Genomic DNA, 13,288 nt, shown 5'->3' on the forward strand with positions numbered 1-13,288 from the left:
AGAAAGCTGAGAGCCGGTGGGGTCCACCTTTGTATGGGACAAGTTAAGATTTAGCAAGAGGTGTGGGATACCCTGTATTTTTCGCTCTATAGGACCCACCCGACCATAGGACGCACCTTGTTTTAGAGGGGGAGAACAAGAACCCCCCCCCCTCTGCTCAGCGCCCCTTCAGTGAAGCCGCAGGAGAAACGGAGCCCCTTCCATGTCTCCTCCCGCTTGGCCGAAGGGGCACTGCGCAGCTCTCCCTCTCTGCTGAAGCCAGGAAAGTCTTGCTTCCCCAGCTTCAGCAAAAGGAACCTGAAGCCTCCGGAGCGCAGTGACCCCTCTCGCTCTCCAGGCTTCAGCGAAAGCAACGTGTAGCCTCCGGAGAGTGGAGGGAGCGCTCCCTCTGTGCTTCGGAGGCTTCGCGTTGCTATCGCTGAAGCCAAGGAGCCTGCATTCGCTCCATAGGACACACACACACATTTCCCCTTAATTTTTGGAGGGGAAAAAGTGCATCCTATAGAGCGAAAAATACGGTAGCTATTAATGATAAATCAACATGTGCCATTAAGGTAAGACAGGGAATACGCAGGAGAAATGATTTTCAGGAGATATGGAGGGTGTTTGTAGAATTTGTACTGTTAAAACGGAAAGGGGTCAAACCATCGCAAGAGGTGTTGAAATTGTGTTTTTTTTTTATAATATTATTTATTAATTTTATAAAACAAAAATCCACATAGATAACAACAAGGTCTTTCTCATTAACCACGTTTCATTCACATCTTTGGACTTCCTCACATCTCTTGTTCCTGCTTTCTAAACACATAGATTTTTCTAGCAAATTATTCACTTAATTCAATTTATATCATTTAATTATCCAATATTAAATCTCAAATCTTATAATTTAAAACACTCTAGTTCTAACATATTGTTCATCCAAAATTTATCTTTTCTTTCAATCACATTTAAATTTATATTCTTTATAACTAATTTGTTGGAACCATCTTATTGCGGATCTTACATCTTTCTTAACATTCATACAGTTTACAATATTTTTGTAGATAGTCCTTAAAATTCTTCCAATCCTCCTCCACCAATTCTTCTCCCTGGTCTCGGATTCTGCCAGTCATCTCTGCCAATTCCATATAGTCCATCAGTTGCATCTGCCATTCTTCCAATGTGGGCAAATCTTGAGTTTTCCAGCTTTTAGCGATGAGTATCCTTGCTGCTGTTGTGGCATACATAAAAAAGGTTCGGTCCTTCTTTTGCACACTCTGGTCCACAATGCCCAAAAGGAAGGCCTCTGGTTTCTTAAGAAAGGTATACTTAAATACCTTTTTCAGTTCATTATACATCATTTCCCAGAAAACCTTCACTCTGGGGCAAGTCCACCAGAGGTGAAAGAATGTTCCTTCAGCTTCTTTACACTTCCAACATTTATTATCATGCAAATGGTATATATTTGCAAGCTTGACTGGGGTCATGTACCACCTATATATCATTTTCAAAATATTTTCCTTCAAGGCGTTACATGCGGTAAATCTCAGACCTGTAGTCCATAACTTTTCCCAGTCAGCAAACATAATGTTGTGCCCTATATCCTGTGCCCATTTTATCATAGCTGATTTGACCGTTTCATCCTGTGTATTCCATTTTAACAGCAAGTTATACATTCTTGACAGTATCTTAGAGCTGGGTTCTAACAGTTCTGTTTCTAACTTTGATTTTTCCACCTGGAATCCTATCTTTTTATCCAACTTAAAAACTTCTTTAATCTGAGCATAATGTAGCCAATCTCGCACTTTATCTTTTATTTTCTCCATACTCTGCAACCTCCAATTATCTCCATCTTTTTCTATTATTTCTCAATATTTTGGCCATTTGGCCTCCATATTGAGTCTTTTCGGGGCCTTAGCCTCCATTGGTGATAGCCACCTTGGGGTTTTGTTTTCCAGTAAGTCTTTATATTTTATCCAGACATTAAATACTGCTTTTCTGACAACATGGTTCTTAAAAGCCTTATGTATTTTAACCTTGTCATACCACAAATATGCATGCCATCCAAAAGCATTGTTGAATCCTTCCAGATCTAAAACATCCGTGTTTTCAAGAAGTAGCCAGTCCTTCAACCAGCAGAAAGCTGCTGATTCATAGTACAACCTTAAGTCTGGCAGGGCAAAGCCCCCTCTTTCTTTAGCATCAGTTAATATCTTAAACTTAATTCTGGGCTTTTTGCCCTGCCAGACAAATTTAGAAATATCTTTCTGCCACTTCTCAAAACACCCCATTTTGTCCACAATCTGTAGAGTTTGAAACAAAAACAACATTCTTGGCAGTACATTCATCTTAATAGTAGCAATACGTCCTGACAAGGAAAGTTTCAATCTTGACCAGATTTCTAGATCCCTTTTAATTTCAGACCAACATTTTTCATAATTATCTTTGAATAAATTCCTGTTTTTGTCTGTTATGCTTACCCCTAGGTATTTAACTTTTTAAACCACATTTAATTCTGTCTCTTTCTGAAACCTTTCTGATTCTGAAGGGGTCATATTTTTTTCCAAAACCTTGGTTTTTTGCTTGTTAAGTTTAAATCCCGCCACCCGACCAAACTCATAAATCAATTGCAGTACCCTTTTGGTGCTAGGCTCTGGCTCCTGTAAAGTCAATACTAGGTCATCTGCAAATGCTTTAAGTTTATATTGTTTCGCTCCGACCTGAATACCCTCCACCAACCGGTCTCCTCTGATCATATTTAAGAGCACTTCCAGGACCGATATAAATAACAAAGGGGAGATAGGACAACCTTGTCGTGTTCCTTTTTCAATATTAAACTCTTCCGTCACCACATTGTTCACTATCAATTTTGCCTTCTGCTCCGAGTAGATTGCCTCTATCCCATTCTCAAACCCCCGCCCCACTCCCATTCCTTCCAAGTTTTTCTTCATAAACTTCCAAGAAATGTTATCAAAGGCTTTCTCCGCGTCTATAAATATCAAAACTGCTTTTGTGTTAATGTTTGTCTGCAAGAGTTCCAAGATATCAATAATATTTCTTGTGTTTGCAAACAAATGTCTACCTGGGAGAAAGCCTGTTTGGTCCTTGTGGATCACTTCATTTAGGACTTTTTAAAATCTGCTTGCTAAAATGTCTGCAAATATTTTGTAATCCACATTCAGGAGGGAGATGGGGCGGTAATTCTTAAGTTGTGTCTTTTCGGTTTCTAGTTTAGGTATCAATGTGATGAAGGCCTCTTTCCACGACTCTGGTGCCTTCTTCCCTTCCATGATTTCATTACAAACCTCCATTAGTGGGTGCATCAAATAATCTTTCAATGTCTTATAATACTTGGAGGAGAGACCATCTGGTCCTGGAGATTTGCCCAATTGCATGTTCTGAATGGCTTCTTCAATCTCTTGTAGTGTTATTTTATAATTCAGGATAGTTCTATTTCGCAGAGACAACCTTGGTAGACCATTCTTCTGTAAAAATTGTTCTATCTCCAATTCATCTTGCGGCCCTTGTGTATATAATTGCTTGAAATATCTCTGGAAGCACTTTCTGATTTCTACTGGGTTCTGAATATTTCTTCCTTCAATTTCTAAATTTGTTACCGTATTCAATTTTTGTCTCTTTTTCAGCTGCCATGCTAGCAGCTTTCCACATTTGTTTGCTGATTCAAAGGATCTCTGTTTCATTAGCTTAATTTTCCATTCCACTTCCTGATTTATCAGTTTGGCATATTAATATTAATATGCCAGAGGTGTTGAAATTTTGGGAGGTTGCATAGTTCCAATGGAATGGTCTCAGTGGTGGGGTGCACATTTTTATTCTTATTTATTCTTATTACTTTGTCAAAATAAAAGAGTAATAATAATAAACTAAATAAAATAAAAAAGTTAAGATTTATCTGCGAAAGACGATCCCCCCTTTTTATGTTTTTGTTTAGATTACTTGCTCTTTTACTGTAATATATTAGGAAAGGTCTTAATAAAAACTTATATTGATAAAGGGATTTAACAGGAAATAAAGTAGAAGAATCAGCTGAATCTTCTAGTGGCCCATCTAGTCCAGCACTCTGTTCTCACAGAGGCCAACTAGATGCCTGTGGGGAACCCAAACACAAAAGAACCTCTTTTGCTTTTCAACCATGGAGGCATAAGATCACCATCCTGGCTAGTAGCCATGGGCAGTTTGTCCTTCCTGATTTTGTCCAGCCCACTTTTAAAACTTTCCAGATTGGTGGTTATCCCTGTGGGAGAGAGTTCCATAGTTTAACTATGCACAGCATTCCTAGTTTTACTGAACCACCATTTGCCTCTACCCAGTTGAGTCGTCTTCTTCTTCTTTGGCAATCCCTCGTAGCTGAGTAAGATTGTCTTCCATAAACACAGTTTTAACAATGATGTCACGGTCCGGTTCACGGGCGATCAAAGTCCCTGCAGGGGACGTCAGGACCGGGGGCAAGATGGCGGGGTGGGAGCAGGAACAGGGGTCCAGAAGCCAGGAGTCAGGAAGCCGAGAGTCCGAGAGTCAGAGAGCCAGGAGTCAAGAAGCCAAGGGTCTGAGGGTCAAGAAGCAAGGAGTCACAAAGTCAAGGGTGTGAGGATCAAGAAGCAAGGAGTCAAGAAGCTGAGGTTCAAGGATCAGGAAGCGTGTTGCTGTGGCAAAGAGCCGAAGGGAAATGCTGACCTTATAGTCCTTCCCAGTTCTTGCCACCAGGTGCTGTGAGTTACCAATCAGCCTCACCTGTGTGGCCGTGCCTTGCCTCTTCAGAACAAACTTATGAAGGCCCCAGTCCTGAAGAGTCCTATTGGTCACAGGGCCTGACTCCTGCACGCACACCTGACAAATGAGTCCGTAAGTGACTGTGGAGGCCAGTTCTGGATCCACACGTCCTTCCACAGTAGGGACATAGGTTTCCAGGTGGGAATTGATCATGGTGAGGGTTTGCCAAGCGTGCCTTCCTCTTAGCACGTTTCTCCCTTTCGTCCTGAGTTTGAGTGTCTTCAAAGCCCATGACACCTTTGGTCAAGGCTGTTCTCTAACTGGAGCGCTTGCAGGCCAGTGTTTCCCAGTTGTCAGTATTCATACTACAGTGGTGCCTCGCAAGACGAAATTAATCCGTTTCGCGAGTCTCTTCGTCTAGCGGTTTTTTCGTCTTGCGAAGCAAGCCCATTGACGGCTTAGCGGATTAGCGCTTTTAGTGCTATTAGCGGCTTTTAGCGGCTTATCGGATAAGCAGATAAGCAGATAAGCGGCTTAGCGGCTTAGAAAAGGGGGGGGGGGAGAAAAAAACCGCAGGAACTCGCAAGACATTTTCATCTTGCGAAGCAAGCCCATAGGAAATTCGTTTTGCAAAGCACCTCCAAAACGGAAAACCCTTTCGTCTAGCGGGTTTTCCGTCTTGCGAGGCATTCGTCTTGCGGGGCACCACTGTACATTTTAAAAAAGATTTGCCTTGAGAGAGTCTTTAAACCTCTTTTATTGACCACCAGCATTACACTTTCCATTTTAAAGTTTGGAACAGAGTAGTTGCTTTGGAAAACGATAATCAGGCATCCACACAACATGACCAGTCCAACGGAGTTGATGTTGAAGAACCGTTGCTTTGACACTGGTGATCTTTGCTTCTTCCAGTACACTGGCATTAGTTCGCCTGTTTTCCCAAGTGATATGTACATTTTTTTGGAGACACCAGGAATCTTTTGAGGAGTTGGAGATGGCATTTATAAGTGGTCCATGTTTCGCAAGGATACAGTAAGGTTGGTGTTACAATAGCTTTGTAAACAAGCAGTTGAGTAGAACTGGGGTAGCCAGGGTGGAAACCTGTTGCGGAGCACGACTCTCAACCCCCCAAAAAATCCTGGCCATGGTGGCTGCAGCAGCAGCTTGAAACATCTGGAGAGCACTGAGTTGCGGAAGGCTGAGCCCAGTTCCTGCTCTTTGTGGCTGTTCTACATCAGCTCTTGTTTACAACATGTTCACCAGAAAGGTGTTATGAAAGCTGTTACCTGCCTGGGCCCTAGTGGGACAGATGGACTATGAATCATGGAGAGAGAGAAATAGGACATTCCAATTATGATTTTCTTTGCTTGAGGGTAAGACTGGACTTGTTTCCTGCTTGTTCTTCCAATTAGCAATCACTCTTTGGACTGGGCTTCAGGCTTGTTCCTCTGATATAATAACCAGCATCCCATTTGGGCTCTTATAATTAATGTGCTAATGGGCTTCTGAGCAGGATTCGTTCCAAGGACTGGTTTCTCCCAAGCAACTTATGAAGAACCGCTGCAGCCTAATGGGTGGTTTGTGGTTTGTGGCTGTGTGTGTGTGTGCTGGAAGCAGTAATGCTTCTGAAAACTGTTGCTGGAAACATTGGGAAGGGAGTGTGGCTGGGGAAACCCAGCCAGATGGGCAGGGTATAAATAAATTATTATTATTATTTCTATTATTGTTATTGTTATTGTTGTTATTATTATTATTATTATTATTATTAGTGTGCTATTATTCAAAAGGGACGTGGGTGGCGCTGTGGGTTAAACCACAGAGCCTAGGACTTGCCAATCAGAAGGTCGGCGGTTCGAATCCCCACGACAGGGTGTGCTCCCGTTGTTCAGTTCTGGCTCCTGCCAACCTAGCAGTTGAAAAGCACGTCAAAGTACAAGTAGATAAATAGGTACCACTCCAGCTGGAAGGTAAACAGCGTTTCCATGCGCTGCTCTGGTTCGCCAGAAGCGGCTTAGTCATGCTGGCCACATGACGCAGAAGCTGTGCGCCGGCTCCCTCGGCTTATAGAGCGAGATGAGCGCGCAACCCAGAGTCGGTCACGACTGGACCTAATGGTCAGGGGGTCCCTTTACCTTTACCTTTACCTATTATTCAAAAAGATAAGAACCCATATTAAACAAACAACAAATAAAAAGCATCTGGATAGGCTTGTCTAAACAAAAATGTTTTCAGTAGGCACCAAAAAAGAGCACAGTACAGGTAGGGATGTGGGTGGCACTGTGGTTTGAGCCTCTTGGGCTTGCCGATCAGAAGGTCGGCGGTTCGAATCCCCGCGACGGGGTGAGCTCCCGTTGCTCTGTCCCAGCTCCTGCCAACCTAGCAGTTCAAAAGCACGCCAGTGCAAGTAGATAAATAGGTACCGCTCCGGCGGGAAGGTAAACAGCATTTCCGTGCATTCTGGTTTCCGTCATGGTGTTTCGTTGCATCAGAAGCGTTTAGTCTATGGACAAACACTGGCTCCCTCAGCCTGAAAATGCTCCCATCATCGCCAGCCAATACAGCCGGTGATCATGGATGATGGGTGTTGTAGTCCAACAACATATTGTGAACCGCACTGAGATCTATGGATGAATGGTGATATACAATAAAACAAACAAACAAACAAACAAACGTGGGGGCACAGGTGTCTCCCCCTCCCAATTCTACATGAATCTACATATGTCTTTCAATAGAGGCTTTCCCGTGGGGCCTCTCAATCTTCCTTTTTTTAAAAAAAAAGAGTCAAAAAGTAAGAACGTTTTTGTTCTGAATGCAAATCATTGGGAGGGAGATGCATGTATACAAAGAGAAAAGAATTAGAAGGCCATCTGAGCCGTAATTACAAACTGTTTTCCAAAAAGCAAACCTTCTGCTGATTCTCTGCAGTGCTGTTGAAAATGAAAATGAGTTGGCAAAGAAGGTTGTTTGGCTCAGCAAACTTCTACCTTCTCTCTCTCTCCCTGCATTTTCAAACAGCACCCAAAGAAACCCAAACTTGCGTGAAAGGCAGGGTCTTGTGTGATGTATGAAAACTGCCTGATACTGAATCAGACCATTGTCTAGAATCATAGAATCCTAGAGTTGGAAGAGACCACAAGGACCATCGAGTCCAACCCCCTGCCAAGCAGGAAACACCATCAGAGCACTCCTGACATATGGTTGTCAAGCCTCTGCTTAAAGACCTCCAAAGAAGGAGACTCCACCACACACCTTGGCAGCAAATTCCACTGTCGAACAGCTCTTACTGTCAGGAAGTTCTTCCTAATGTTTAGGTGGAATCTTTTTTCTAGTAGTTTGGATCCATTGCTCCGTGTCCGCTTCTCTGGAGCAGCAGAAAGCAACCTTTCTCCCTCCTCTATGTGACATCCTTTTATATATTTGAACATGGCTATCATATCACCCCTTAACCTCCTCTTCTCCAGGCTAAACATGCCCAGCTCCCTTAGCCGTTCCTCATAAGGCATCGTTTCCAGGCCTTTGACCATTTTGGTTGCCCTCCTCTGGACACGTTCCAGTTTGTCAGTGTCCTTCTTGAACTGTTGTGCCCAGAACTGGACACAGTACTCCAGGTGAGGTCTGACCAGAGCAGAATACAGTGGCACTATTACTTCCCTTGATCTAGATGCTATACTCTTATTGATGCAGCCCAGTCTAATCTTGCTCAGGACTATCTGCACTGGTAGTGGCTCTCTAGGGTGTCAGGCAGGGGATATTTCCCAGCCCTACCTGGAGATGCCATTGAATATTGACCTTCCTCAGTGAGCTTCATGGCCAAGTAAGAATTTGAACCCTGGCCTCCCAGATTCTCCTCTGATGCTCTAACCGCAATACCACACAGCCCCTCATCTGGCGAATAATCCCTGCATGCAAATCCGAATGAACACAGAAGCTTTGTGTCGAGAAAACCAGGATGAATATTCAGTAAAGGAGGTTGTTTTAAGGAACCTTTGGCTCAGTCGGTAGAGCACGAGACTCTTAACCTCAGGGTTGCAGGTTCGAGACCTGCGTTGGACCAAAAGTTTCCTGTGTTGGACTAGGAAACCCTAGTCCAGCTCTACAATTCTATATGGTTCCGATTTTGTTGCATTTCTGCCTGCAGTTACCGTATTTTTTGCTCTATAAAATGCACTTTTCCCCTCCTAAAAAGTAAGGGGAAATGTGTGTGCGTCTTATGGAGCGAATGCAAGCTGCGCAGCTATCCCAGAAGCCAGATCAGCGAGAGGGATGCTGCGCAGCACTCCCTCTTGCTGTTCTAGCTTCTGGCTTAACCCCTCATTCCCTTCCCCCACCTCCCGGAAAAGCCCCCAAGAGCTGTGCTCCCTCCTCAGGGAAAAGCCTGCAAGTGCCGCACACAAACTTCATACGGTTCGTGAAAGGGAGTGCTGAGCAGAGCCTGGGATGCATACAGGCTCTGCTCAGAGCTCCCTTTAAAGAATATTTTTTTTCTTGCATTCCCCCTCTAAAAACTAGGTGCGTCTTATGTTCAGGTGTGTCTTATGGAGCGAAAAAAACAGTAGGTGACGACAACCTCTGCGCTGGCGAAACTTTATCTGGAAGACTGCACTGCTTCCCGGTGACCAAGAGATGGCAGTGTTTCCTATTCTTTCTGAGCAATTTAACCAGGAGCAGAGCGTTAGGGCAAAATGTTTTAGGAGAAAACAGAGCCATTCTGCATAGAATCGTAGAATTTTAGGTTTGGAAGGGACCCTGTAAAGGTAAAGGGTCCCCTGACCATTAGGTCCAGTCGTGACCGACTCTGGGGTTGCGGCGCTCATCTCGCTTTATTGGCCGAGGGAGCTGGCGTACAGCTTCCGGGTCATGTGGCCAGCATGACTAAGCCGCTTCTGGCGAACCAGAGCAGCGCACGGAAACGCCGTTTACCTTCCCGCCGGAGCGGTACCTATTTATCTACTTGCACTTTGACGTGCTTTTGAACTGCTAGGTTGGCAGGAGCAGGGACCGAGCAACGGGAGCTCACCCCGTCGCGGGGAGTCAAACCGCCGACCTTCTGATTGGCAAGTCTTAGGCTCTGTGGTTTAACCCACAGCACCTCCTGCGTCCCTAAGGGACCCTGAGGGTCATCTAAATCCAACCCCCTGCAGGAATATGCAGCTGCCCCATACGGAGAATCGAACCTGCAACCTTGGCGTTATCGGCACCAAGCTCTAACCAGCTGAGCTATCCGCTGGCCCCAAATGCCAGGCAGTATGGGGCTGCAGCAACCCACAACTTCCCGATGAGACTTCCTAATGACTGTGGTTCCTGTCTCTTTTTTGTTCCCTTGGGGGGGTTCCCCAGCTGAAGCCCCCCCCACTCGTCGGCAGCACCCAGCCAAGCCAGCCATGACAGGGGCTAGTTGCCCCTGGTAGCACCATGGTGTTAAATGTGTCATTGCATCAATATGCCTGGTGTTTTGTTCTTAAATGGGAGTAGCCGCGCAGCCCTTCTCGAGCAGAATCAGGACTGCAGTCCTTTAACCCTTTCCCTCCATGTGCCCTGATTAAAATTGTTGCAGGAATTTATGTATAGGTTGGGGGGGGGGGTTTGCCCCTCCAGCAGATATCATGCACATGCAGCCCACTACTAAAATAAGCACAATCACTTTTGTGACTTTTGTGATTTGTCCCCACAAAACACTTCATCACAGTTTCTTCCTATCTGTTCAAAGGGCTTTTGCTGCACGATACCAAATGTAAGAATTCACTGATAAATGTCTCTATGTACTGGCTCACTGGGAAAACTTCAGAAATTCATATAGACGTGTGAGCTCAGCTACTCAGCAGCCCCTCTGCCTGAGTGATAATCCCTGGCATCCTGATACCTGAGTGCCAGACAGGTAGCCATTCCAGAAATAACAAACCCAGATGAAGACAAAAGGGTGTGATTCACTTGGCTGGGAAACAGGGAAATGTAAAGATCTCTTTTGTTCCACTTGATGGGTGTTTGGTGGAGGGCAAGGGGAACCATGGGGCAGGGGCCAGGATGCTCAGATTACTGCCACCAGACCTCCCCTTTCATGATGTAACCGTGATGTATGAGTGATGTAGTTTTTTTTTTTGGGGGGGGTGTAACATGGGGATTAACAGCTAATAAAAGTTTTGGGGCTCTTTTGTTTGGGGCTTCCATCTTGTTCCACCTTGTGGCAGGTGGGAGTCCTGTCGCGACAGTCTTCAATAAAGACCAAGCCTACTGGCTGCTGTTTTGCTCTGGTATTCCTGGCTGGTGTCCTTGTTTTTTGTCCAAGGGAGCCCTCAGATTTCTCTGTTAACAATTTTTTTTAAAAAAATCTCCAGGCTGGGCTCCCCCATGGAGGAAATGAATACTAGCTACTTACGATGGCTTTGCTCGGCTTCCACAGTTGGAAGCCCCCAAGAGCAGTTGCTGGAAGGAATTGCAAGAGAGCTGTCTTTGCTCATGGGTCCCACTTCTGGGCTTCCCAGAGATATCTGACTGGCCACTGAGAGCAGGATAGTGGACCTGATGGGGCATTGGTATGGCCCAGAAAGACTTACGTTCTTCCTGGAGGGCTTTTCCTTGCAGATTTATCCTGCAACATGTCAGATTAAGGAGCTTCTGGGTGGGATCCCCTGGTCGGAAATACTGAAAGGGACGGGAGTTATTAAACCGCTTCTTAAAAAAAACATATTTGGACCCGGCCAATATGGCCAACTATCGCCCAGTCTCAAATCTTCCATTCTTGGGCCAAGTGATTGAGCGGGTGGTTGCTGAACAACTCCAAGTACGCCAGGAGGATGCGGACCATTTGGATCCCTTCCAGTCGGGATTCAGGCCTCATCATGGGACTGAAACCGCCTTGGTCGCGCTGGTCGATGATCTCTGGTGGGCTAGGGACAAAGGTGAGAGCTGTTTCCTAGTTCTGCTGGATCTCTCAGCGGCCTTTGATACCATTGACCATAACATCCTTCTGGACCGTCTAGAGGGGCTGGGAGCTGGGGGCACTGTTATACAGTGGTTCCGCTCCTTCCTTCTGGGCCGTGTTCAGAAAGTAGTGTTGGGGGATGAGTGTTCAGACCCCTGGGCTCCCACTTGTGGGGTGCCTCGAGGTTCTGTCCTCTCCCCCATGCTTTTCAACATCTACATGGAGCCGCTGGGAGAGATCATCAGGGGGTTTGGGCTGAGTGTCTACCAGTACACGGATGATACCCAGCTCTACCTCTCTTTCAAATCGGAACCAGTGAAGACGGGGTATAAATAATATATTATTATTATTATTATTATTATTATTATTATTATTATCTGCCCTGGATGCTGTAACTGAGATTCCTGCATGGCCTCTGGCACAACAAAATGGTCATCAACTGTCCAGCCTTTCTGCATAGATGCTGTCCTCTCGCGGACTCCAATTATATCAATGGACCGCTGTGTCTTTCTCAATATTGTGTTTGTTTTTCTCTCTCCTGCCTTTCTAGAGGAAGAGGAGGAGGAGGAGGAGGAAGAAGAGGAGGAGGAGGAAGAAGAAGAGGAGGAGCCGGAGGAGGAAGAAGATGAGGAAGACGATGGCAACGAAGAGGAGAGGGACCCAAATTCCATGGACGAAAGCTTGGACGACGACGCTAACCTGTCCAGCTTCACTCTTCCTGGGGAGGTGTCTCAGGAACCCCTGGAAGGGCTTGAGAACCCAGCCGGAGAGCTCTATGGGGTCTCCTACCAAGTGCCAAGCGCCATCGAATGGGAACAACAGAACCAAGGGCTAGGTAAGCAACATGCATTCTCTGCTGCGGCGGGCAAGTTTTGCGGCAGCGATCTGTCCCAGTCCTTTTCTGAGCACAATTCAAAGTGTTGGTGCTGACCTTTAAAGCCCTAAACGGCCTCGGTCCAGTAGACCTGAAGGAGCGTCTCCGCCTCCATCGTTCTGCCCGGACACTGAGGTCCAGCGCCGAGGGCCTTCTGGCGGTTCCCTCACTGCGAGAAGCGAAGTTACAGGGAACCAGACAGAGGACCTTCTCGGTGGTGGCGCCTGCCCTGTGGAACGCCCTCCCACCAGATGTCAAAGAGAAAAATAACTACCAAACTTTTAGAAGACATCTGAAGGCAGCCCTGTTTAGGGAAGCTTTTAATGTTTAATAGGTTATTGTATTTTAGTGTTTTGTTGGAAGCTGCCCAGAGTGGCTGGGGAAACCCAGCCAGATGGGCGGGGTATAAATAATATATTATTATTATTATTATTATTATTATTGAAAGTTTGCCGGGGTGGGATTCATTCTCACAAACTGAATACCCACACCCCCAAACCCTGTTGTAAATGTTTCAGGCAGCAGTTCAGAGTTAAGCCAGATGTTTGGCTGTGTAGGCGACCGACACCCTGTTTAGCACCCTGACTGAAACGCTGCTCCAGTTTGGGAATTTGACATACTGTGATGTTTGCCTTGCACTGGGGCCACGTTACAGGTGTTTGGAGCGTGTTTTGGGGGGATTCGGGGTTGGGGAAGGCATCTAAATATGGCTGGGCAAACCTGTCCGTTCCAGTCCATCATTTCCCCTCATTTTTTAAAATATTAAACCATGCTTCTAGCCCTCA

At 45.6% G+C, this 13,288-nt stretch overlaps 1 protein-coding gene across 3 annotated transcripts in view; it reads left to right on the forward strand.

Moving 5' to 3' along the window:
- Positions 1 to 13,288, forward strand: part of ARMH4 (armadillo like helical domain containing 4) — an 82,177-nt gene that overhangs the window by 49,864 nt on the left and 19,025 nt on the right. For 2 of the 3 annotated variants that reach the window (XM_079991276.1, XM_079991275.1), the window contains one exon: positions 12,180 to 12,464. In XM_079991276.1, coding sequence (XP_079847402.1) covers positions 12,180 to 12,464 — 285 coding nt within the window. Of the gene's footprint in view, positions 1 to 12,179; positions 12,465 to 13,288 lie in introns of those variants that run through there. The other variant, XM_079991278.1, reaches the window with a different exon arrangement.

The sequence above is a fragment of the Podarcis cretensis genome (assembly GCF_951804945.1).
Source record: "Podarcis cretensis genome assembly, chromosome: 1".
Taxonomy (NCBI): Eukaryota; Metazoa; Chordata; class Lepidosauria; order Squamata; family Lacertidae; genus Podarcis; species Podarcis cretensis.